Source organism: Hipposideros armiger, unplaced genomic scaffold (genome assembly GCF_001890085.2).
Source record: "Hipposideros armiger isolate ML-2016 unplaced genomic scaffold, ASM189008v1 scaffold_1179, whole genome shotgun sequence".
NCBI classification, from domain to species: domain Eukaryota; kingdom Metazoa; phylum Chordata; class Mammalia; order Chiroptera; family Hipposideridae; genus Hipposideros; species Hipposideros armiger.
This window is the reverse complement of record NW_017732529.1, coordinates 259,840-287,252: the sequence shown is the minus strand read 5'-3', so window position 1 is coordinate 287,252 and position 27,413 is coordinate 259,840. Positions and strand designations below refer to the sequence as shown.

The 27,413-nt window shown below is 36.3% G+C and overlaps 1 protein-coding gene across 1 annotated transcript; it reads left to right on the top strand.

Moving 5' to 3' along the window:
* Positions 1-262: 262 nt before the first annotated feature.
* GTF2B (general transcription factor IIB) lies at positions 263-26,819 on the top strand. The gene is made up of 7 exons (XM_019632822.1): positions 263-390; positions 4,853-4,959; positions 18,537-18,670; positions 21,673-21,819; positions 21,953-22,082; positions 23,313-23,594; positions 26,302-26,819. The coding sequence occupies exons 1-7, from the start codon at positions 374-376 to the stop codon at positions 26,433-26,435; spliced, it is 951 nt and encodes a 316-aa protein (XP_019488367.1). The 5' UTR covers positions 263-373; the 3' UTR covers positions 26,436-26,819.
* Positions 26,820-27,413: the final 594 nt, after the last annotated feature.

Sequence of the window (27,413 nt, the reverse complement as noted above, 5' to 3'; positions counted from 1 at the left end):
CTAGCCCTCGGGATTGTGGGCTTTTCCCTCAGCACCAAGCCACGGTTGTCTTTGTGTTTTAACTGACTCAAGTTGAGGGTGTCTCAGGGATAGCCCGTTTGCCGGGTTCCTTTGAGAGTTCTCCTGGGTAGCTTCGCCGATTCGCTCGGCAACGTAGCAAGTTACAGAAACCAAACAGGAAAAGGAAACGCAAAGCACGTGGCACGCCGGATCTCACTATTCTTGGCCCCTCTCCGGATCCGTAGCCGCGCCCTATTACGACTGCGTGGGCGTCTCGTTTATAAAACTCGGCTCGGAGCGTCTTGTCGCCACAATCTCTTCCTGTTCTCTGTCCTTCTGTTGTTTATTTTCTGGAACCGCAGTGGCCGTGAAGATGGCGTCTACCAGCCGGTTAGTATGTCCGGCCGAGCCCGGCTAGGTGAGGGGCGGGCGGAGAGTGCCAGGCGGCCGCCGGGGCTGCCGCGTCGGGCACAACGTCCCGGAGATACAGGGTGAGGCGGTAGGACTGGTTGGCCGACCCGGACAAAGGCACTTCCAGACGGCAAGGCTGTCAGGGGTGTCGCAGGGGGTACAGAGCCGTCGGCGTTACCGGCGCAGCGTTTTTGGTCGCGTTCTCACCCTGGCATTGGCATCACCCTGTGGGGACCCCTGTGTCCCCAGCCCCTGGCCTCGCGTCTTTTGTGGATATTTCAACCGTCTTTTTGTTGTTGTTACTTTTTCTACGCTTGTTGTTCCATCCACGGCTCAATCAGCCCGAGGGTCGGTGATTCCTCCTTTCCAAAGATCGGGAAGGGGTGAGTTTCAGGCCCCTATCAATCTGACAGCTTGAAAGTTGGCGACGTCAGTATTGGTAAGCCTGATGGAAACTGATTATCCTCCCAGAGGCCCTCTGAAGTGGAAGCTGCGGCATTCCCGAAGATTTGATAAGCTCCCCTCTGAGAGCTTTACAGATGTCGTCGTCTTCATTTTCCCGAAGAAAATCTTGCCTGCAGAAAATGATTTACAGATGCTGGGAAGTCACTCTTTAACGTATTTTTAAAACGCAGTGGACTTGTAGCGACAGGAAATGTATGCAGTTCCCTTAGAGACAGCCTGAAAACAGCTTGCAGACCCTAGTCACATCTCTCATTAACACTATGAGGTAGATAGTATTTTTGCATGAGTGTAAACTGAGTCATGCCAGTGTTGGCTTTCCCGAGATTAGAGTTAGAATTCTGAGTGGAGAGTGTCTTATCTATTTACTGTTATCACACAATTGGCCTTTAGTTAACTCGTACTGTATTAAAAGTATCAAATTAAGTTCTATAGCTTGTGAAAGGCAACTCTGGCATAATTTTTTGAACTTGTTATAATCCGTGGAATTGAGTTCCCAATTGAGTTCACATAGTCAGGTGGAGATATCTGTCCAGGATCTTTCTGGTAACTGCCAAGACTTACTATTTTATGTTACTGTATTTTTTTAAGGGAGCAGGGAGGCAGCTTTATTTAGCTAATGGCCTGTTTGGAAATAACTCTTAAAGTCAATGACACTCTTGTTTACTGATTGTGATTCTGTGATTGAATGCTCATTCTATCTAGGCGTGGCTATGTCAGGTAAGGCTTCCTTATAGGTTAAATGGAAAACTTCATCTTCCTAAAGACGCATAAATAAGAATTAACAGTATTTCATAGCAGTAGGTCTGAAAAGTGAACGTGGCCACATTTGGGCATAGCTTTTATATGTGATAGAACAGGAAATTGTATTTGAAAGAAATGCTGCAATAGTTAAGTATAGTAAATTCACTTGATAAAATTCTTTACCCAAAAAGTAGTTTCCTTTGTGTACGTTTATTTTTTCATTTGTTAAAAAAATGTTTGAAAATAAACTTTTTCTAGACATATCCAGCTCTTAAATATGTTCATCATTGCAGTTGTCCAGCTCTTGAATTTTTCTACCAATGAGAACAAATGTAAATGTTAGTATTTCTACTTTCAGTTGTTTTTTTTTTTTTCTGAGGAAGATGTACAGTTGCTAGGCTATGAAGCTGCCTAGTGTTTTCAGAGAGAAGAGCACAGATGTTCTGAATTCAAATTTAAGCCCCACCACTTACTAGTTCTGTGACTTTAGGCAAATCATTCAGTGAGCATAATCTTTAAAATAGAGATAATGCCTGTCTTGCAGAATTGGTGTTGAGATTAATAATATATGTATAACACTAAACTGTAGGTTCCCAGTAAGTTACAGCTATAAAATGAGATTGGGATCATCTAGCTCTTTAGGTAGTCTCAATTGTTGTATTGTTAGGGGTGGTGGTTTACTCCATTCTTAACGCAGTGTTTCTCTCCCTTCCCCCACCACCCCATTCTGTGGTTCCTCTTTTGTATTACTTTTCTGGGTGATTTGTTTAAAAGTTAGTTTGGTTTCATTTTATTTTGGATAGGTAACACATACACATAATATAAAAACAAAACAAAAATTGAAAAGCAATCTGCCTTTTTTTCTTAGCTCGGAGCCATCTATAATTCTCCCCCAAAACAGAAATTAAAACCAGTTTCTTGGTGTTTTCCCTGTGAATCTATGCTGTAGCAAACATATACATATAGTTTTAATCTCTCTTCCCCCTCCAAAAAAGTAGTTTAATGTAAAAACTTCACTGCTTGGCTTTTTACCTTTTTTTATGAAGTTAGCACGCATTTTAAGTGCACAGCTCTATCACAAAGTGAGCAAGTACATGGAGCTATCACCCAGGTCAAGAAATCAAATACCACTAGCACCCTGGAAGCCTCCTTTGTGTCCTCAATAATTATCCTTCCCAAAGATAACCACATCCTGAATTCTAACACCATAGATTTGTTTTGCCCACTTTAAAGTTTATATAGGTGGCATATGTATTCCTCTGTCTAGCTTTTTATCAGCATTTTGAGATTCACCCATGTTATTGCATATAACTATAGTTGATACTTTTCCAATTATGTTTAAAATCCTTACTTTTTTTCATTTAGCATATCTTTGAGATGTTTCCATATCATTTATATACCTACACACACTACCTGATATTCTATGTACTTTTTTTTTTGAAAGATTTTATTGGGGGAGGGGAACAGTGTTGGGGAATTGGGGAAGGGAAACAGCCAAGTTGTTCTTCAGTCTTAGTTGTGGAGGGTGCCAGTTGCCATCTGGCTGCCCATCAGCAGCTCGTGGCCTCTAAGCTCAAGGTGCTGTGTTCAGTCTTAGTTGCGGGTGGTCGTAGCCACCATCTCATGCAGGAGTCGAACCCTCAGCCTTGTTGTTAAGAGCACACACTCTATCCACTGAGCCATCCGGGCGGCAGCTCAACGCAAGGTGCCAAGTTCAGTCTTAGTTGCGGGTGGGTGTAGCCCACCATTGAACAGGCAATCTTTTTGTTATACCAGCTGAGCCGTCCTGCCACCTGTTGGCAGCTCAGCGACAGCTCAGCTCGGGCGCAGTGTCACTGGCATATGTGGGAATTGAACTGGTGGCCCTGTTGCTCAGAGCTCGGGATCTTAAGCCAACTCTTAACCAACTGAGCCACTTGGCCGGCCCTCTATGTACCTTTTAAGAGTACAAAATACATCAGTCCTTTTCTTTGTATGCCATGTGCCACACGGCTGCCCATTTTATGCATTTGTAATTACTGTTACTCAGCTAACATCTTTATTTCAAGAATTTTTCATAATTTTTACTTTAACATTTTGTCATAATTTATTAAAATATTTTCCTAATAGGAATTTATGAAATAAGCCTGAATATAAAGCGAACCCCACCCCCATTTTTTCAATGAAAAGATTGAAGACATGTTCTGGTTACCTAGAATATATAAATTTTGGGAATGTGGATTATTTTATCAGTTTTTCAGTGGGAATCACCTCTGTTGAGAGTCAGTATTCTGAATTGTATTGGCTAGCATGAGAAACTTGATCCCAAAACACTTATTTACATGCTATAGGAATGATAGATATTGTCTTTTAGATGTATATTTGTGGTTGCCATAACATAATCTTTTATTGTATTACTTCAAGTGAACTTTTAAAGACAGCTTATTTTCAGTGTTACCAAACATTTCTGATTGTGAGGTTATACCCTCAGAAATAATTACTAAATCTGTTAAATACCTTCATTGCTTTTTAAAATTGATTCTGTCAGGTCATTTAAGGCTGATGTGTCTTCCCCAAACTGCTTTATTTTCAAAATAAAAATTGAGCAAATTATTAATATCACAAATAGATTAAAAAGTAGCTTTTAAAAGCATTTCTTGAATGCTAACAAACTCAGTTCTGCACTAAATGAAATCATCAGATCTTAAGCAGAGCCACATCTGCCACTCTCATTGATCTACCTATTTATTAGGTTTAGTGTACTATTCTAAATCAGTTACCAAGGTAACTAGCAAGTAGAAAAACACAGACTTGAAGTTCTCTCTCTGACCTGAGAAATAAGTGGCAAGGGGCACAAACCAGATGGTTATATGTAAATATAATAGGTTATTACGGTAGCTAGTCCTTTCCACGCTAATCCAGATTTTTAAAAATCTTAGTAGCCTACATGTTAAGAAAAAAAACCCCAAAATATCTTATTTTCCATTTAAATTTTTAAAGCTTTTCCTGTCTGCAAACCAGTAACTATTCTTATAAAAAATAATTTCAATGAAATCTACCTATTAATGACTAACTACAATAGAATTTAATCTAACTGGTACGTATACTTTGAAAATTTAGTATAAATGTATTATAAACATGTACTTTTGAAAAGTGTTCAAAATCCTCTCTTCCCCCTTCCTTCCCCCCCAAAAAAGACTACTTTGTTACATGTTGGTTGGGAGAATATAAAAAAAATTTATTTTTTGTCATTCAGTTTGGATGCTCTTCCAAGAGTCACATGTCCAAACCATCCAGATGCGATTTTAGTGGAGGACTACAGAGCTGGTGATATGATCTGTCCGGAATGTGGCCTGGTTGTAGGTAAGCAATTATGGTTTTAACTAAAATCACTATTTGGGGGACTTCACTTTTGAGTATTTTCCAAACTGTCTTTTAATGAATATATTTTGACATTTTCCCCCTATAGGTAATTCATATTTATTGTAAAACAAACAAAAAGAATTAGAAAAAAATAAGTAAAAGGAAAATCGTCCAGATGTTTCATATTTTCTTGTTAATCCAGATGCATATATTTCATTATGTGGGGTAGGCGGAAACATCACACCGAGACAGCCAGTCCAAAGAAAAGAAAAGGCCCTCAGTCCTTAGTCTTCTAAGTTTTTAGTCTTAAATATCTGATGGGGGGTTGAGGATGGCGGGATGACACCCATGCATGGGAAATAATAGAAGTAATCTAACTTTTGTGGCTTTTATATATTTAAACATGATTTATTTTAGAGTAATAAAGGCATATCTGAATTGAATCTCATCCAAGACCTTTTAAAATTAATTTATTTTGAGAATTTTTATAAAAGTTTATTTGAGCAAACTGATGACATATGCCAGGGAGTGAGATCTCAAATGCTTCCAAGAATAACAGGTTATTTTTGTTTGTTTTGTTTTTTTTAAAGATTTTAATGGGGAATTGGGGAAGGGGACAGCCAAGTTGTTGTCCTTCAGTCTTAGTTGTGGAAGGTGAAGATAGCTCAGCTCCAAGTCCAGTCACCGTCTGGCCACTGGTCCGCAGCTCGCAGCTGCTCAGCTCAAGGTACCATGTTCAATCTTAGTTGCAGGTGGGCGTAGCCCACCATCCCATGCGGGAGTTGAACCGGCAACCTTGTTATTAGGAGCACATGCTCTCACCAGCTGAGCCATCCTACCACCTGTTGGCAGTTCAGCTGAGGCGCAGCTCACTGGCCTATGTGGGAATCGAACAGACGACCTTGTTGCTCAGAGCTTGTGCTCTTAACCAACTGAGCCACTTGGCCGGCCCAAGAATAACAGTTTTGCAGCTTCTTTTATGCATTTGAAATTGAGGGAACAAAAGGAAGACTACATGAAGGTGGGAGGAAACAAGGTGGGTATTAGATATAGGATAGTTAAGATTTTGTGCTGTCTTGAGGGTGGTTACTGCTTATTCCAGAGATGTGTTAACCTAGATGTACAGAAACAATGGACAGGTCCTACTTAAGACAAAGATAAACTTTTTACTAAAAAGTTACATGCCTGAGGTGTGACTACCCACCATGCCCTGCCCATTTAGGAATTTATGATTAGATCACCCTGTGAAGTTACTTTCCAAAGAACCCCTTTTTTTCATCCACAGTTCCCCCTTTTGGTCCTAAATCAATCCAGAGTTATCCAAGGCATTTTAGTTGTTGTAATTTTTATTTGCTCACATGGAATGATTTATTTATGAATTTCTAGTGTACAATTGTCATTGACCAAAATACTACTTAAAATTTCACTTTTATTTCTCCTTGCACACTGGTATAGACATGCAGCAGAACTTTAGAATAGAGATGGTCTGTTCAAAAATTGTTCTTATGGCGGAGTTGTAGCCACACCTGAGAAAAGGAGTAATGCTTAGCAGTTTGAAATACTTAGGAATGAAAATGCTAGTAGGGTTTTGGGAAGTATAACAGAAACATTAGTGTTGATATACAGTGGAAGTATCTTACTTTTAGGACATCTGTAATATTCACCCAAGTAGGCTACTTGCCTGAGACCTCCAGTGGGAGTTTTAAAGCATACAGAGTTGCCAGTAAGAATTGAAATCCATTTGTAATTGTATTCTACTCAATAAGAAATATTAACCGCTTGTACACTTACTGTATGCTAGGTACTGTTCTAAATGATTTTTGTATTCACTCGGTTTATCCTTAGAGAAATCTGTGAGGTGAGCATTAACAATATTTTCATTTTAGATAGGAAACTGAAGCTTAGGTAGTCTTGCAGTCTAGCTCCTCTGTGCATCAAAGACAAATTTCTATCCTACATTGCATTTCATAATAAAATGAGTTCAATTTGAGATTGGCAAACTACAACACACCACCTGTTTTTATATGGCCCTTGTGCTAAGAATGGCTTTTAAATTTTTAAGTGGTTGAAAAAAATCAACATAATATTTTAGGACACATGAAAATATCAATTTCAAATTTTAGTGTCCATAAATAAAGTTTTATTGGAGCACAGACACAATCATTTGTTTACAAATTGTCTATGGCTGCTTTCACAATATATCAGCAGAATTTAGTAGTTGTAACAGAAACCATATGTGTTGTGCTCATTACTTTATTCTGCTGCTCAGTGCACTACAAATTCCAGTGATGCAGTTAAAACTCCACAGCATTTTGAGTGCCGAGCATATCTCCATACTGCAACGTTTTATTTATTTGTTTTGTTACCATTACATATCCATCATGTAAAAACAAAACAAAAATGAACTTTGAGTATGATGCTTTTAAGGCACAGTGGAGTATGGGTTATTTTGTTATTCAGTTAGATGGCAAAGCATTGTGTTTATTATGCAATAATACTCTAGCTGTGGTAAAAGAATACAATAAACATTGAGATCACCAGACGAAGCACTTATCACAATACTCCCAACTCAGGAAAACAGTGGTTAGAAAACTTACATAAAGTGAGATATTTCATAACAGCAGTATTTCTTCACAAAAATAAAGGAATGAAAATAAGGCTGCAGCTAAAGTAAGTTTCTGAGTGGCTCATTTGTAGGCCAAACAGAGAAAGCCATTTACCAATGATGAGTTAATTAATTTGTATTTGATTGCAGCAGCTGGAGAAGTGTGTCCAGAGAAAATAAACAGGTTTAAGACTATTAGCCTCTCAGCAAGAACAGCTGCTTAAAGTGTTGAAGACATTGGGAGCAACATCAATACTCAATTAAAAATCAAGGCAAATTAATTCAAGCATTTTTCCTAGACTCTAGATGACTATTAATAGATGTTACTGATATGGCTGAATTGTTGTTTATTCAAGGAGTCGATGCAGAGTTTGAAGTGACTCTGCATGGAACAACTACAGGAGAAAATATTTTCAAAGACATTGCAAAAGTAGATTCAGTACAACCTGAAGTGGAACCTGCTAAGATGTGTTATAACTGAGGGTAAAAATATGTATGGAACCGAAGATTTAGTTGGATAATTTACAAAGTGTGAAAATGTAATATTTTTAAAACCTATTAGTTATTCATTGTATTTTTCATCAGCAGATACATTGTGGGAATAGTTTGAATCAATCATGTTATTGATCTAGCAGTTTTCAGCAGTGAACTTCATTCAATTTCATGGACTTAACCATTATCAGTTTTATGAATTTTTGTCAGAAATAGAAGCTGAATATCCTCACTTTTCCTACCACATAGTTATTTGTTAACTTAGCAGTGGAAAAGTTTTCCTGAAGTTTTTGTTTGTGCTCAGGGCCATGGTTGAAATTTTTCTGAACCAGTACTACCTTCAGCCATTATTATCAAACATTGAATAGCTTTAGTAATTAGCTTTTGCTGCAGACTTGCTAATATTTCTTAAGGAATTCAACCTAGAATTGCAGTGCAAAACAGTGCCTATGTGGTACACACTAATAAACGCAATTTGTCAACAACTAACATTTGAATCACAAGTAATGTCAAATTGCTTTGTATCGTATTTTATATACTTTCATTGATGTTTGAAGTTAAAACAAGAACTAAGATCTTCATTCCCAAGCAGATCTGCAGATGTATTTCCAAATTCAAACTAAAACTATATTTTCATCAGTGTTTTTCAGACCTAAATGCAAATAGAAAGGAAATTTTCATATTTAAAAATCTATTTAAGTTTGTAATTAAGGAGCTTCCACCAAACCTTCAATTGGAAGTGATTAATTTACAATGTAGCAACACATTAAAAGATAAATATCAGAAGAATGTAGTAAAATTCTATAAATGCCTTCCAAACAATGAATATGCTCAATTAAAATCATGCTTATGGATTAATATCAGTATTTGACAGTATTCATCTGTGTAAAAAAGACATTTTTAAAAATGAAATACATAAAATCTTGTTAACATAGCATTGACAGTTGAACATTTATAATCAGTGTTAATATAGGGAACACTAACTTTGAATTCTGGTTAAGTGAAATCTTATCCCCCAGAAGGAGAATCCCATTCCTCTCAGTAGTAGATATATATTACAACAAATTATACTCAATTATTATTATGTTTTTAATTTATCAATAAAATTAGTGGATTTTTTTTGTTTTTATATAAGTATGTAATAGCCTCAGTTTGACCTCGTGACTCACAGAGCCTAAAATATTTACTACATGGCCCTTTACAGAAGATGTTTGCTAACCCCTAAGTTCAGTGAGAACATTCTAATTCTTCCAAAGTATTAAAATCAAACTTATTTGTAAGAGTGCAGCAGAGCCAGAAGATTGAATGTATTTTCACCTTGGCTCTCCTAATCTCTACAGCCATTTAAAAAAATAGTGTAATAATATGCCATTATGTTTCCAGCCCTTCCATCATCTTCACTTTATATATATATATTTTTTTCCTCTTTATGATGCTGGTTTTTCTGATATAAACAAAATATAACAAATACTTATTTTAAAATATACAGTAGCTCCACTGACAGATATTTGTGGTTAAATGTGTTATATGATGTCATGCAGGTGACGAATCTATTTCATGATCAAACGAGAGCATCTAGATAATAGTCTGCTGACAAAGTTGTATTTTGCTGACAATATCATCAAGCATTAATTCAACATTATGCTCCATGAGTCTAAATTTTAAAACTACATATACACACACACACACACACACACACACACACACACACACACGCATATCATTGTCATATATTAATAACAAATTTAGGTTGTATTATTTAATTGGATCTGTATTTCCCTGCTTAAGTCATATGCTGTTTATTGGCAGCTCAATTCAAGCCTTTATCTCTTACACTATGGAGACAGGGAGGAAATTAAGCTAGGCAAATAGTCTGTGGTCCAGTAAGGGCATAAAATTTGTGCCTTTTTTGTTATTTGAGATACTGATGTTCATAGAAATTTAAATCCAGACATAAAATATCATGTGTTTGTTTATAAATTATCTTGGTGTACATGGTTTGATTGTAGTTGCCATAAAATTTTTACATTGTATGAAACTTCTTAGATTTATTAAATAATCACCAGACAACTTTAGAAACTGAAACTCTTTAGAATTGTTTTTGTTTTTTGTTTTTTAATTGGGGAATTGGGGGGATGGGAACAGTGCTGGGGAATTGAGGGAAGGGGAACAGACAAGTTGCTGTCATTTTGTTCGTCAGTCTAGTTGTGGAGGACGTTGCTTCACTGGCCCAAGTTGACACCATCATTGAGCTCTTCCCAGGCGAGGCAGATCAGTCGCCAGCTTCTGGACGGCCGCTCACTGCGGCTGCTAGCCGCTCATGCTGGCTGCTGGCTACACACGGTAGCCCATGGCAACCCACTGCAACAGGGGCTGCAGCCTACGACTCACAGCAGCCCAGCTCCAGGTTGAGCTGTTGTTCAGCATCTTAGCTGTAGGGGGCAGTGTCACTGGACCTCATATGTGGGATCCGAACCAGGGCCCTCTGACATCCCAAGCCAGCTCTTAACCAATGTGCCACTTGGCTGGCCCTAGAATTGTTTTTGGACAACTCTGTACTTAACATTTAATTTGTGCTTGAAATTTAGGACAGCCTGATGTCACTAACTCCTCTTAATTTCCAGCTCAAGACTAGATGCCACTCAGTTCTCACTTTCAGAGCCATATATTACCCCTCAATTGAGTCAGCAACTAGGAGAGTCTATTACTATCTTTTTTTTTTTTTTAATTGGGAAATTGGGGGAGGGGAACAGCCAAGTTGTTGTTCTTCAGCCTTAGTTGTGGAGGGCGCCAGTCGCCATCTGGCTGCCCATCGACAGCTCGTGGCCTCTAAGCTCAAGGTGCTGTGTTCAATCTTAGTTGCGGGTGGGCGTAGCCACCATCCCATGCGAGAGTCGAACCAGAGCCGTGTTGTTAGGAGCGCATGCTTTATCCTGCCACCTGTTGGCAGTTCAGCAGCACCTCAGCTCGGGTGCAGCATCACTAGTCCATGTGGGAATCGAACCAGCGGCCCTGTTGCTCAGAGCTTGCGCTCATAAGCTAACTCTTAACCAACTGAGCTACTTGGCCGGCCCTTACTATCATCTTTTTTAATGAAATAATTGATAATATAAAAGTTGTATTACATAATATAGACTACATTTTCTCCAGTCTTTAATAACACTTTTCTCACTGTCCTTCAGACCTGCATCCATAGGCTTCTTGAGGCCCCATCACTCAGTCCCAAAACCAGTGCCACATATTCTTAGGATTTTCTTAAAGCAACATCATACTTTCAGGAAACAATTTCTGTTTACATGACAAACTACTTCAAAACTTAGTGGCTTATAACAACCGCTTTGTTTTGCTCATGATTTTATGGGTCATTCATTTGGGAAGGATTCACCTGGGTCATTTTTTCCACATGGCACTGACTGGACCTGGAGGATCACTTCCATGATGGCTTCTTCACCCGTATTTCCTGTGCCTCTGTGCTCCTTGGCCTCCCTACATGGATCTGACATCTTCCAGGGGTTCTCCATAGTTGTCTCAGTATAGTCATATTTTCTATATGTGTTTCATTTCCAAGAGTAATATTCCCAAGAGCAAATAATTTTGAGAGAGAGTGGAAGCTGGACTTGGGTAGTTAAGGGCTATGCCTGGAGCAGGATCACTTTTGTATTTTAATAGTCAAAACCCACCTCATCGCAAGGATTGGAGAAATAGGCTCCACCTCAATGTGAGAGTGACAAGGTCATGTTGCAGAACATGTGGATGGGAGGTGGGAGGTATTGCTGCCATTTTTGGAAAATACACATTTAATGTCTTTTATTTCCTTTCTTGTCCAATATTTAAATGGTTGTGTAGTATTTAGTCTGTCCTGTAACTTAGGCTGTTTTACACTTTTTGTTTTACACTATTTAACATGTAATCGTTGTCTGACTTGCCTCTTTTATTTGAATTACAGGATTTTTATTTTTAACATATGAAGTGTTATGATTTGTGATTGGCTGTCTCATCTTAGCAGTGACCCTTACGATATCGGTAGTGATCTCTAAAATAGGGCCAATTTTTAGAGCAAAGCTTTGTCATTTCTACTGTGAAACTATTGCTCTAACAACACACACTGTTTTGTGGTTCCCCTCCCAAATCCTTAGTGTGATTGTGTCACGTTAAAAGATGAGCGCTAGGTGGCAGTATAATCATATTTAGATAATCAGTTTGTGTATAAATTTTACCTTATGCATTGTTTATATATTGATTTATAGTCAGCAAAGTATTAGGTTAGTAAGCTGCTGTAATAGCTATTAAAATATGAAATTGGTTATGACTTTTATAATTCGAATTTCACAATAATGGGTTGTTTGGAACTAGTTGTATCATTTCTAATTAAACCCACTTTTTGTGTATCATTTAAAACTTAATTCTTTCATTGTTCTTAAAAGCCAAATAAGGAAAATACTGGAAAATAGGTAGATTTGAAAGAAAAGATGAGTCAGTTTGACCTCTCCTAAATTCATTCTGGGGATTGTTTATACCAGTGAATCTGAAACATGAATGTATGAATGTGCATTAAGAATCCGCTGGGAAATATGTTTAAAAAGATTCCAGGCCCCACTTCCAGAAATTCTAGCTCAGGTCATAGATCATTATTAACTTTACAGTTTACCACATTCTTTGAGATGACTTAACATGATTGATGGATTACTTCTCTGTGACAAATGCCAAGATACAGTGAAGTTAATATTAACTCTGATTCCTCAGTTTATCATGTGGCACAAAAGGGAAATCACAGAACAATCTTTTAATGAATTTATATATAAATCCCTCCAAATATAGTGCCGAATTCTATTTGCATATTGTCATGTGGAACAGCACTGATGACTATTCACTGATATTTCTGCTGCTCCTTTGGGCTACATGGTACAATTGTACTTCTCTCCCTTTACTGGCTTTGGCCAATGGCATGTGAGCGGAAAGATTACTGTTACAATTCATGAAGTCAGTGCATAATTCATCACATTTCTTTCCCCCTAGTCTGGTGACTGCCATATTTCAAGTGGTAGGGATTCCATCATGTTGTGTAAGGATGGCATAGAAAGCCATGCTGTCGTTTTGGAGACATGTAGTATAAATAAGAAAGAAGTCTTCGTTTTAACCCACTGAACTTATGAAATTATTTATTACCCCACCATAATTTATACTAACATGTAAGTACTAAAGTATAATAATCCACAAATAATTATGGTTGCTTTTTATAATGTAAGAAAACAGTATGTAAAAAGCCCTATGGTCTGCTAAGATGATACACATTTAATAAACTCACATTTATTCCTGAATTAAAGTTAGAGTGATGCTTTAATAGAATATTATTTCTATTCAGTTCACCTGTTACTTTTATGCATAATATTGAAATATGGGAGACATTCTGTTTTAAATCAAAGGCATTGTTTTGAAAGTTTTGACAAGTGCTTATATATAAAATAGAAATGGAAGTTAAGCTTGGAAAGGGAACAAGTTCTTTGCCACTGATGGGATTCCATATCTAGAATATTCAGATCAAATTTTAAAAATTGATAGCCGATTAAAAGTGGCTGAATCTAAGCATATAAAATATTATAGCAATTATTGGTTAGAAAAGGAGATTAACAGAAAAAAATTAGGTCTAGTCTTAAATGTGAGGTACATATAATCTGAAAGAAGACCTTAAGAGTATATTCCCTTCTTCTAGAAGATAGATAAAAATTGTTCTGTCATTCTGAAAATAATACATAGGTTTGGTGCAGTTGAATTCAAAATCAACAGTATTTTGGTGGGAGTGATTTTAATTTTTAATTTATTGAGTTATAATTGCATACAATGCAATGCACAGATCTAATACCTACCGTTTGAATTTTGAATTGCATATTCTGGGTAGCCAACACACAAGGTGTGTAGACCATTTTCCTCACCTCAGCAGTTTCCTTTGCCTCCTGCCAGTCAATCTCCTCTACCCCTTCCCCCACCCAACAGCAACCACGATACTTATTTCTATCCTCAGATTATTTTGCCTTTTTTTTTTAACTTCCTATAAATGGAATCATAGAGTATGTTCTTTTTTGTTACTGACTTTTTTGGCTTAAAATAATGTTTTTGAAATGTATCAGTTTATTTGCTGAGGGGTATTCCATTGTATACATTTTCCTATTGATGGACATTTGGGTTGTTTCCGGTTTTCAGCTAATACGAAATAATACTGCTATGAGCATTCCTGTATGAGACTTGTAGATAAGTACTTGAGTGGTGCCAAAGTAGTTGAACCATTTTAAACTGGTGTGAATGATTTTGGCAATTATTCTCAATTTCTCCTTGAAAAATAGATGAAACTTTCTCTAGAATATGATAAAATGTCTTAGTTAATACTCTTTGGGCCTACCACTCTAATATATGGATTGGGAACTATACATGTGTGTAATACATCAATATATATATATATATATATATATTGGGTGTGTTTGCTTTTCTGCATAATTAACTTGATCAAAATGTTAGCGATCACAGAAGTAGTGCTATTATGTATGTTATGGTAGTGTTATTACTTTAGCTATTATAAATCTTCATGTACAGACTTTCAGGTGTTAATTTTACAAAAATCTGTGTGTGGTTAAGAAAGGTACTGGTAAAAGTTGACAATCTCCTGGTGGGCAGATTCATACTGATCCAGAGAGGGACTTTCCCGTCTAGAAGATCAGACCCCCGCTGTCATTTCTGTTGACCATGGAAGAGGATGGGTATTGGACCACAAAGAAAGATGGTTTTCTCCTTGCACAAATGTAGGACAAACAGTACTAAAAGCTGGAGGAGAACACCAGAGAAAGAAACCCAAAAATACTATAACTCAAATACAGGATCACAAGATTAGTGATGAAATTTATGCTCCAGGCAGGTAGAACCCATCCTACCCACAGTGAGACCTAGGAAGAAAAAGAAATCTTAGGTCACTGCCTCCCTCCTGGGCACTGACTTTGGTCCCCAGCAACACATCTCCATCTTTCCATGTATGGACTGAGAGCAGTAGCCCTCCCCTTTTCATGCTCCCAGTTTTCTTGAGATTCACCACAAATTCAGTAAAGACTTTCTTTCAAGCTGCAGTGAGTTAACTAGATCTTAAAGTAGTTATTTTTGCAATTATCAAAGGTTAGTACATGCACATTATAGAACATTTGAAGGTGACATCAGAAATCATGGTAAAGTGAGAAAACCCCTTTGTATTTCCCCTTAAATCTATGTTTCTCTGTTTCTAGAATATTAAAGGATTGTGTGTGTGTGTGTGTGTGTGTACGTGTGTGTGTACGTGTGTGTACGTACATGTGTACACACATGCTAATTGGCAGGCTTCTTCCTTGTCAAAGGTTGGTTATACACAAACATTATGACTTGCCTTATATACTTATCCCTTGAAAAGATTCTGTATTGCAGTTTCCTTCCAGAGCAACTTTTAAAACGCTACCTCATTTAGATTTTCTTCCAGTGAAAATCCTTTATGTGTTCTGACTCTTTTCCCTGAGTGGTCCACCCTATTTCTTGTTACTCATGCACTTAATCTAATGGTCTAGTTGTAGTTTTATGATGTGTTATTTGAGCTATTTTGGAAATTTTATTTCTTATAAGTGCTGTTTTTAGCAGTAAAATATAAAAAGAGGGAATGGCTCTAAGCACAAACGAGAGATTGTTAATGAGTCATGGAGATCATTCCCACATATGTGGAAAAATTACATCACTACTCAGTTCTGACTTTTCTATTTATAATATCCTAGGCCAGATTTTTTTTTAACTCTAACCCATCTTGTCTTTTTTAAGGCAGTATAAAGTAAGCAATAAAAGAAACTCATAGGAAGTTACTTTGAGGCCACAAGGAAAATGCTATGAAATGAGGCATTTTGGCTAACTAATACTTTATCTGTAGATTTCTAGAGACTTAAGATGTGAGCATACCTACCTGCCTTTTCATTTGTACTGTTCTCTTAATACATTCATTGTTAACTAAAATAAAACAAGTTAATGATAACATTTGATTTTTTTAACTTATAATTTAGCAGGTAACTCCAGGTTTGAAGGCCTCAGTTATTTTGTACATGTTTGTTTTATTTTGTTGACTATGAAAAAGTTAGATTCCTAAGATTTGAAAACATAAGTGGCATCACTTTAATCAGTGGATGCTATTAAAGGGGCTAAACTGTGTCTAAAAATTTTGTGTTGGTGTTTATGATATAAATTTAGTGAAAAGAGCTGCATGGAACGGGCACAATATGATCTAATTTTAATTTCAGGAAAAAAATACATACATGAATGAAAAAGGTAGAAAAAATGATAAAAGAAAAAGAAAGGCAGAAAGAACATATACCAAAATATTTACAGTGGTGGTCTCTGGGTGTTGGGAATATAGGTTATTTTGTTTTGCTTATATGTCTTGGTTTTTGTTGTTGTTAGTTTTGTTAGTAAGCAAATACTCTTTTATAAAAAGGGAGAAAAATCAATCTCTTTAGAGTGGTTTCTTTGAGACATGGGCCATGCTTAGTATTGTAGTAAGGCTTCAGTGCACAATTACAGGGTTTGTTATTTTCAGGTGAGTTTTTAAAATCTTAATTTATATAATTAGAATTGCTTCCCAAGTTTAGTGTTTATTATTAGAAGAGAGCAGAGAGATCATCGTGATGACAGCCCCTCCATTTACCCTTCTTTTCTCCTTATTTTGGGCCCCCTGCTCAAGCTCTAATCTGCTGAAATTGCCTTATAACTCACCTCCCTGCCTCTGCTTTCCTTCGCCATTCTTGTTGCATGCAGATGTGGCAGATGGGGACCCTACCTCTAATCTCAGTTCCCTTGTGACGCGGACACGTTTAAGTCCAAGTGATATTTGGTTTACCCCCAAGTTATTCAAATGTTCAAAGAAAAATGAATTTTTCCAAAACCATCAGGAATGAATCATTCTGTTGTGCATTTACCTGCGATTTTATTTATAACACTAGATTAGATTAAGATCATTATATTGTTTATAAACATTTAATTGATGTAAAAAATCATTTAGAATATTTAGCACAGGCTACATTGAGTTCCTTCCTTTTGTTCTTTCCCTACCTATTTTGCTGTCCTGCTGACCATACACCTGCAACAGAGGATTCTGATAATCTTACAGTCTAATATGGAGATTAATTAGTTTTACAACTGGTGCCTCCTTATTCTGCCCCCCCCCCCACAAACACACACACAAACACCAAAAGGGGGAAAATGTCAGAGTATCTGCCATCTTATTTTCATTTTCATGGCAGTAAATAGCTAATATCAAGTACTAATTTGAATTGCTTTTTAAATACGTGACATGGACTAATTAATACCTGTATTAGCTAATTGTTTAATCTTTACAATTTTTAAAATGTTATTGAGAAAATTTAAAGCTGACGGAGTGAAGGCACAGAAGTGTGAGGTAGTTTGTCCAAAGCTAAGCAGCAAATGGTAGAATCCACACTTCTAATCATTTTATTAATTGACTATCAGTACCAGGACTTCTTTTAATTGCCGAGGTAACTGATTTCTGCCATTCCTTTCTCCTTTCTGTTTGTTGTGTATAGGCAAAGATGAAAATGGTCTGGTTTCTGCTTCAACTTTATCACGCTTTAGTGGAAAAGGTCATGTTTTACAAATTCAGCATAGAATAGACTCTGAAATCTGATGCACATTTCAGTTCTAGCTGTGTAATCTTAGGCAAATTAATCTTATTTCTGAAGTGGCAATAAAAGTAATACCTACCTTTAAAAGAGAACATTTATTTATAAAGGGCACATGATTAGTATATGCAAGTGTTCAATATTAATTGTTGTCTGCTAGGCGTTGAGCATTCCCCTCAAAGCATTAATCAACCAGACCTATTCATGTCTGGTTTCTTGGCATGACATTTAGCCACTGTCTCTTTTCCTATAAAGAAAATTTTGCCTACCTGGCTTTCTTCTCACTGATTCTAGGCTTAAAGTTTATTCTTTGTAAATCATTTAGCCAAAAATATTTTTTCATCAAATAGTACACAAACGTAAACATAGGTCTAGTTCTTTGCAAAGCATTTCCCGTGAAAACAGTATTTTTTGATATTAAACTATGTGCATTAATACCATTGTATACAGTGTTTTGTTCCTTGCGTGTTGCACATTCTGTGCAAACTTCAGTTCAGAATCATATTAATTTATCTTTGCATCACATATGAATAGATTTATTTTGCTATTTGTCTATTTTGACTAATCACTTTTTCTTCCAGGAGATAGAATATGACTAATCATAGTATAATGTTTATAGGGTTATTATTAACCTGGCACAAAAATAAGAAATGCCTTAGGACAAATGTCTGAGACATACTTAAGCCTAAATGTCCATATTGAGATGTCCTGGGAATAAAAGGGTTGAGTTGGGTATTAAACAGTGTTAAGGTAATCCTGTTTTGACATGACTGTTTAGATTTGTGCTTGTATCTTAGGCGACCGGGTTATTGATGTAGGATCCGAATGGAGAACTTTCAGCAATGATAAAGCAACAAAAGATCCATCTCGAGTTGGAGATTCTCAGAATCCTCTTCTGAGTGATGGAGATTTGTCTACCATGATTGGCAAGGTAATGTCAAGTGAGGACTGACCAAAGACCTGGGAAGTTGGGAACTTTGCAGAAGTATCAGTCACTGCCCCAGTGAGGAATCTTCACCTGAGAGTAAGATTTGCCAGTCACACCATTGTAATGATGGTTGTTGCCTTATGCATTGCTTCCACCTTAAAGGGGAGACCGAATAAGAGGTAGAGTCTTTATGTCTCAGGCCCTTGTTTTCATGAAGCACATTTTGCACAAAAATTAAATTGAATGTAGTATGGTTGTTTTGAGTTGTCATTGGTATGTTCCTAGAACATTAGTAATGTTCCTCTTTTTTCTCCAGACCACCTAAGGTAAATTGGAGCTCAGTATAACCTATTTTCTAATATTGGGGAACTTACGACTTACCTAAGCTTCGCATTTCTCATCAGTAAAGTGAGAATAATAATACTTTGTAGAGCTATTGAGGGATACATGGGAGTGGACATAAAGTATTTATAACACAACATGTAGTGTGTAGTATGTGTTCAATTAATGGTAGCTGCTCCTGTTACTAAGGCAGTAGCACAGTCTTCTACAAACCTGGCTTTTTTTTGCTCTGGTACCTGAATTGGAAGTAGTACTGGCAATATTCCAAAGGACTAATCAAGGAAATGTATGCTATTTTAGTACTTAATACTACTGCATAATCTGTTTCTAATAAAGTATCATGAAAAAGCATACTCTATAAATTACATATCAAATTTGGAAAACATGGTGTAGACAAGGTTAAAACTTTAGTATTCAGAAATATCTTAAGGTGATTTCTGCATTTGCTTTAGCCTTACAGGCTGGAAAAAAATTTAAGACGTTAAGATTGCAACTAATTGACACTGCAACATATTTTTAATGTTTAATTTTTTCAGTAGGAAATAACATGACTCAAAAACAAAAATGTAGGGCCGGCCGAGTGGCGCGATGGTTAAGAACTGGCTTGGGACACCAGAGGGCCCCGGTTCGGATCCCACATATGAGGGCCAGTGACACTGCCCTCTACAGCTAAGATGCTGAACAACAGCTCAACCTGGAGCTGGGCTGCTGTGAATCGCCAGCGACGGCGTAGGCTGCAGCCCCTGTGGCAGTGGGTTGCCATGGGCTACCATGTGTAGCCAGCAGCCAGCGTGAGCGGCCAGCAGCCGCAGTGAGCGGCCGTCCAGAAGCTGGCGACTGATCTGCCTCGCCCGGGAAGAGCGCAGTGATGGTGCCAACTTGGGCCTGTGAAGCAACGTCCTCCACCACTAGACTGAAGAACAAAAATGACAGCAACTTGTCTGTTCCCCTTCCCCAAATTCCCCAACGCTTTTCCCATCCCCCCAATTCCCCAATAAAAAAAATCTTAAAAAAAAACCAAAAACAAAAATGTAAAAAGAATATCGTAAATTTCCCTCATCAATGACCCCAAACTCTCAATTCCCATTGTAAAATACCTCCTTTCCTAGTCAAAAACAAGTAACCACTATTATTAGTTTCTTCTGTATCCTTTGAAAGTGGTTTATGCCTATATGGCAAAAAAAAAAAAATGCTACATTTTTTTAATGCTACAGGTGACCATTGAACAATGCAGGAGTTACGGACGCCAACCCTTTGAGCAGTGACAATCGTGTATAACATTTGACTCCCCCAAAACTTAACTACTAATAGCCTTCCTTATGTTGACCAAAAGCCTTCCTGATAACAGTCAATTAACACATATTTTGTATGTTATATGTATTATATACTGTATTCTTAAAGTAAGCTAGAAAAAAGAAAATCATAAGATATATTTATAGTACTGTATGTATTGAAAACAAAAACCATAAAAGTGGACCTGCACAGTTCAAATCCAAGTTGTTCCAAGGGTCAACTGTACAAATTTCTGTATTTGGGAATATTTTGGACTTTCTCTCCATTCTCTATCCTGGTCTAGTTAATCAGATACTGTACCACATTTTAATATCCGGTAGTATTAGTTCTTCATTGCTCTTAGGTTTCAGCATTTTCTTCACTAGTCTTTTCCATTTAAAAGTCATGTTGTTTTATTAAAAACAAAAAAGTTGGTGATTATTTTTACTGAGATTTTGATTAGATGTATTTGCAAATTGACTTAGAGAAAATTGACATCTTCATAGTAAATCTTCCTATCCAGAAACAACAGTATGCCTTTCCATTTCCTTAGGTTATAATGTGTCCTTTAAGGGATGTTTTAAAGTTTTTTTCATGAAGGTCTTGTGTGTTTGTTGATTCCTAGATATTTTATTTTTTTTGTTGCTGTTATCATTGGAATGTTTTTCTTTCATTGTTTTCTAACTGGTTGATTACACATAATAAGGCTATTGATTTCTGTGTTAATTTTGATCTTGCTACTCTAATGAAATCTCTTATTTATAGCAGTTTTTCAGTGATTTTCTTGAGTAGTCTAGATAGACAAAGATACTATTTGCAAACTGTTTATCGATAATTTCCTTCCCAGATTTGTACTTAAAATTTTTCTCATGCCTAATTTTGATATAGTTATACTAATGTAACTTAATTACATTATATTGGCTAGTTTTTCTAAAACAGTGTTACAAAATGGTAGTGTACCTTTGTCTTATGACTTTAATGTAGTGATGCAAATGTGTCTCCATTGGGCCTGGGAGAGAGATTTTCTAATACGAAGTACCCATTTGTAGTGTTTCATGAGATTTTATAAAAAAAAATGGATTTTGAGTTTTGTTTACTTGCCTTTTTTTAGTACTTTTGGAGATTATCATTTGTGTTTTCTCCTTAGGTCTATTAATATGATAATTTATATTATTAGATTCTCAAATAATATTCTTATATTTAAAGTATTTGATAGAAAACATCTTTAAACCCATTTTAACCTGGTACCTTTTCTGTTGAGGAATAGGGAGGATACACAGGGTAGCTTTCTTTGGCATGTGGAGTCAGATTGTGTAAGTTACGTTTTCTTAAAAATTGCCATTCAGACTTCAAATTTTTTTTGTATAAAGTTATCAAACTTTGTTTTGTAGGGTACAGGAGCTGCAAGTTTTGATGAATTTGGCAATTCTAAGTACCAAAATCGGAGAACAATGAGTAATTCTGATCGGGCAATGATGAATGCATTCAAGGAAATTACTACCATGGCAGACAGAATCAACCTCCCTAGAAATATAGTTGTAAGTTCCTGTCTTATCTCCTTTAAGCCATTTTGGCATTGACTTAGCATAATTTAATGAACACATGAAATTTTGATATTGTGACTAATTAAATGGCCTAGAGTTAATTAAAGTTAGTTTCTCTGCTTTGAAGGATCGAACAAATAATTTATTCAAGCAAGTGTATGAACAGAAGAGCCTGAAGGGAAGAGCTAATGATGCCATAGCTTCTGCTTGTCTGTATATTGCTTGTAGACAAGAAGGTGTTCCTAGGACATTTAAAGGTAAGTTCTTAGTTGCACAGATAAAAATGCTATCTAGGTCATAATAAAGTAACAGACCAAAGTCAAGCAGCTTTGACTCTTAAGTATTGTAGCTATGTGATGTCTCCGTGGTTACATACAGTGATCCACTTTAGTGTCATTTCCAAATGCTTACTTATTTTGTTCCTTGACAAAAATTCATTTTGTGATCATATTGACCATGTTCTTTTCAGGCTGTTTTCCCACATAAAGTCATTTTAGTTCATGTAAGCCCTGCATTCTTTGATAGTAAGATCTTTTGACTAATGGTATTTTGTGAGATTTGAGGCCTGGCATTATAAGCCAGAGTAGGCCCTTGTAGTAAGCCTGTACACTTGAATGGAAAACAGTTTCCGCTCCTAGAACAGGTTTGTACAAGTGAGGGAGTCAAGCCTTCAAAAGCCATCAGGGAAATTTTTTCTCTTGAGTTATACAGTTTGCACTTTCACACTTAAGTTGGAGGCTTTGAGAGAACTAGTATTTTTCATGCAGTTTACACATTAATAAGCGACACCCTACTCAGTATTGCTGTGATACTTAAACTGACTTTAACTTCCAAAATTCATTTTAACTTAACACTATAATTACCCTTTAGTCATCCATGAGTATTTATTTTTTTTACATTTTCTTGTGACAATGTAAAAAGGCAGTGGCCTTTATCGTCATCTTTTTTATTATTACAACTAAAACTAAGGCTTTAGTTAAATTTATTCTGAAAGTGTTTGGTAGTTGAATTTTTAGACTAACAGGATTATTTATATGTATCTCATTTTGCTATGGCCTGTAATCACAGGGATTGCATGTACATAGGACATTGTGTAGCTTGAGAAGCATTCTGTAGCTTAAGTATTTTCTTTCATCTCCTTGATATATTCCTTATGGTACGTTAATATGTAAATATCAAAGAAGTTTTTAGTTGGTTGAAGAAACTTACTTGAATAAGTGGAAATTTCAGAAAAAGTTAATATTTTGAAATATTAAGACCTACAGTTAACCTTTGAAAAAACTTTCTTAAAGTGTGATAAACATTTAAAAGAAATTTTAAATTAGCTCTATGGGAAATTTTATGGAGAGGCTTAGGGATTTGTCTGTAAGTCATGATTCAGTTTTTTACAGTTAGAATGTATTACTTTTATAATCAGAAATGATAGATTTTAAAATGGACTCTGTGACTTATGTGGATTTATTTATTTACTTATTTTTTCCTTTTAGAAATATGTGCCGTATCACGAATTTCTAAGAAAGAAATTGGCCGATGTTTTAAACTTATTTTGAAAGCTTTAGAAACCAGTGTGGATTTGATTACAACTGGGGACTTCATGTCCAGGTTCTGTTCGAACCTTTGTCTTCCTAAACAAGTGCAGATGGCAGCTACACATATAGCCCGTAAAGCTGTGGAATTGGACTTGGTTCCTGGAAGGAGCCCAATATCTGTGGCAGCGGCAGCCATTTACATGGCCTCACAGGCATCAGCTGAGAAGAGGACCCAGAAAGGTAGGATTCTTCATTAGGAAGAGGAGTGATTAAAGTATGATGGCTGCAGTGTGTAATTGCATTTCCATTTTAAGCAGAAAGCAGGTAAATATCCAGAACCCACATTTAAGAGGTAGTTCCTTAGCATCGAAACTTAAGAAAATACAGTATTTTCCTATTAAGTGGCTCCTAAATAAAAATGTTTGGAGGTATAATCCTGTATACAGACTTATCTTTTTTTCCATTTGAATTATTTTAGTTTGTACATTTTTCATTTTTTGAAGTATTTAGTTTTTCCCCCATAAGTATTCCTAGTTATTTTGAATAGTCCCTCCCTCCCTACCTCAAAACTTAACTTTTTAAATCTTAAGAGGAGGGAGCCATGCTTTGTTTCTTACTGCCTGGCAATATGTGTTGGTCATCAAACATTAACGTTTTGTGAAGCCTGTTCTCTTTTTCCATTTGTACAGTATTCAGTTTCTTAATGAAAATACTAGCATAAGTAGTTCAACCTTCAAAATCCACTTTTGAATTTAATGTTGTAGGGGAACTTTCAAACAGAAGTATTAAGTGAATTTCTTTACAAGCATGAATTAATTAATTCTGTGATCCTTAAAAAGATCTGTAAAGAAAAAAGAGTAAAGTGTGGTAGTGAAATTACTTGCTGCAGTAACTTTGTAATACCTTTTTTAGACCACCCTTTCACCTCAGCTTGGGCCATGTGTTTCTATATTAATAAAAATAATAAATTATATAGAAGAATGATTAGAAGAATCCAACCATTAGTTATTTAAATGTACCATTATCCATTCCCTTTGGCCTCCACTTATATTTCTTAAGGAAATTTTGCATCTTCTGGTAGAATTTTGAAGCTAAAGCTAGGCACAGATGGACCTTGATTTCTTGTTGTAGTCTTTATTGTAATCAGCAACACAAAAAGGCTTATCTTGACAGTTTCTGCTGCTTGTGTTCTAAATGAAGGGTTTTCGTTGAAATTTAAGGCCCTTTTCTTCCCTGCCCAGGAGCCAGTTGATATTCACATGGCTGGCATTCATCAGTGTCTGTGTCTAGAATAACCTAATATAACATGATAAGGAAATTGAAAATTATTAATTGTACACTGATGGCAGTCATCCACACTGAAAATCTGTAAAACTTCACTTTCACTGACTGTGAAAAGGCAGTAAAATGAATTTGTATTAAAATGTGTTTTAAAAATCCATATTAATTATAATTAACCAAATAACTTTGAGGTGGTAGTCCTTTGGGACTTCTTTTAATTTAAAAAAAAAAAAAGAGGGAAAATGACAGTTACTTTGAATGATTACATTGGATCCACTCCTAGCCTTCTATAATAGACTGCAGAAATCCTCATGTGAACTCAGTATATATGTGCTCAAGTATGTGTTTGTAATAGTGAAAAACATCTACATTATGCTATAATATACAGCTGTTTGATTTCAGATGTTTGGGTAAAAAAAGGTTGTAGAACAATATTTATAGTATGACCCCATTTTTTAGCCTCTTAACAGAAGTTAGCTAGGGAGAGAGGTTGCTGGGAAACTTTTAAACACAGAAATAATAAAGTGAATTTCTTGACAACAGTGTTTTCATAGATTACTTGTATGCTCCTCAAAAAAGTTTCTTGTGAAGAAAAAGAAGTTCAAATACAATGACTAATATAATGATTATCACTCATGGTGCTATGCCCTGAGTACTGTTCAAATGTTTACATATACCGAATATGCCGGCGTATAAGACGACTGGGCGTATAAGACGACCCCCTAACATTTCCACTCAAAATACAGAGTTTGTTATATACTCACCGTATAAGACTACCCCCTCTTCCGCACACCTTCCACACACCAAATAAAAGGTAAAACAATATCAGATTTGATTTCAACATTTTAATTTATATTCAAATGCTTATGACATGCAGGAAAACTGTCACAAGGCTGTATGTAATCAAACATATACATAAAACAGTGCAAGTTTATTACCGGTAAACATACCGGTAATTCACTAAAGAAAACACACTCTATAGACTGGTACCGTAGATGCTTCTCAGGAACATAGGCAAGCAGCCCACAACCTAGAGGGACTGTCAATGATAGAAGTAAGATAACAAATAGAGGGAGAGAGCAAGTGCCAGGCAAGTCCCTAGCAAGTTTGCTGGCGTGACAGTTTCCCCTTAAAAGCGATTTTGCGCTATCATACTGGGTGTATGGTCGGCTGTGTGCGATTTTGCGAGTGTGGTAAAATCGCATAACAGCAAAATCGCATAACAGTCGAGCATACACCCAGCAGTGCTGCTGATGCCTGAACGGTATGTGGAATGAAGTGGGCGGGCATCGGGAGGCCACTATGGCACGGGGCAAGCACTATGGGCAGTCTATCTGAAGTGTACCTGGCGTATAAGACGACCCCCCACTTGGAGGCATATTTTTCAGGGCCAAAAAATCGTCTTATACGCCGGCAAATACGGTACTAGACTTTTTACTATGACAACCCTTTGAGGTAGTAGGTACTCTACCATTGTTGTTGTTACAAACTTTAGCCCTTCTTTCTACTTTTTAGTGTTTAACTCCATTATCAGTTTTTTAAAATCAGTATTTTTGGTTTTGTTTTTCCCTTTTACATTTTATACAAACATGTCTCACAAAATGAGATTCTGGTAGTAGAAGGTAGGATGGAAGTTATACTTAATATTTTGGTTTTTGTCTTTTAGAAATTGGAGATATTGCTGGTGTTGCTGATGTTACAATCAGACAGTCCTACAGACTAATCTATCCTCGGGCCCCAGATCTCTTTCCTACAGACTTCAAATTTGACACTCCTGTGGACAAACTACCACAGTTATAAATTGAGGCAGTTAAAGTCAAACTCTTAAGATCACTGAACTCTGCCTGCTGTACATAGCCTATACAAAGTGCTGGATTGAGCCTTTAATAAGGAAAAACAAAAGACATGGTACGCATTCCAGGGCTAAATGTTACTTGCTTGGCAGTATGTATGTATATACTAGTGAAACATATTTAATGATTTAAATTTCTTATTGAATTTGCTTTCTTTTGTAGCCATCTAGGAAACTATTTTGGAAGATATTTGAAATTATGTAATTCTTGAATAAAACGTTTTTCAAAACGAAAGTTTTTGTTATAATTACATGTTATATGTGCTTTATAATTTATAATATATAATTACAAATAATGCATATTATTGCAGCTAATAAAGCTGATAGAGGTCCTTGTTTTCTGGGTTTTTATTTTCATATTTAGTTTATTTTAATAAAGTCATGGAACTAGCAAAGTTTTTCGACAACCACTGTTGACATCAAGAACATACTTATTTGCAGTTTAAAAGGGTGCATGTGAGATTTGTGAATATATATGTATTAAAAAGCAAGACGTGATTAACTGGACATTGAAAGGCACTAGCTTGAGGGATATAAAAATGTGTAAGTGTGTTTTTCCTCAGTGAAACTGAGCAGAGAAGATGATGCTGGTAAATAAGCAGATCAACAGATTTCAGTTTTCAGATCTTAACATTTCATTTTATAGAATCTGAACATCTACAATTCTTTCTTTTACTAATTGGGATGCTCAGGGTAAAAATATTTAAAATGGAGATTATTGGGCCTGTGAATTTCCAGGAATTTTTAAAATAAGTACCTTATCCCCAAGTGATTGTGATATATAGGTATTTTGCATAGCACTCTCTGAGGAACATTGATTTAAGGTCTACACTGTTCAGCAATGTAAGTGAAGACCAACAAAATATCGCCCTTTTACCAACTAGGTAGTTTATACAGGGGGCTTGAATCGATGCTAAACATCACCA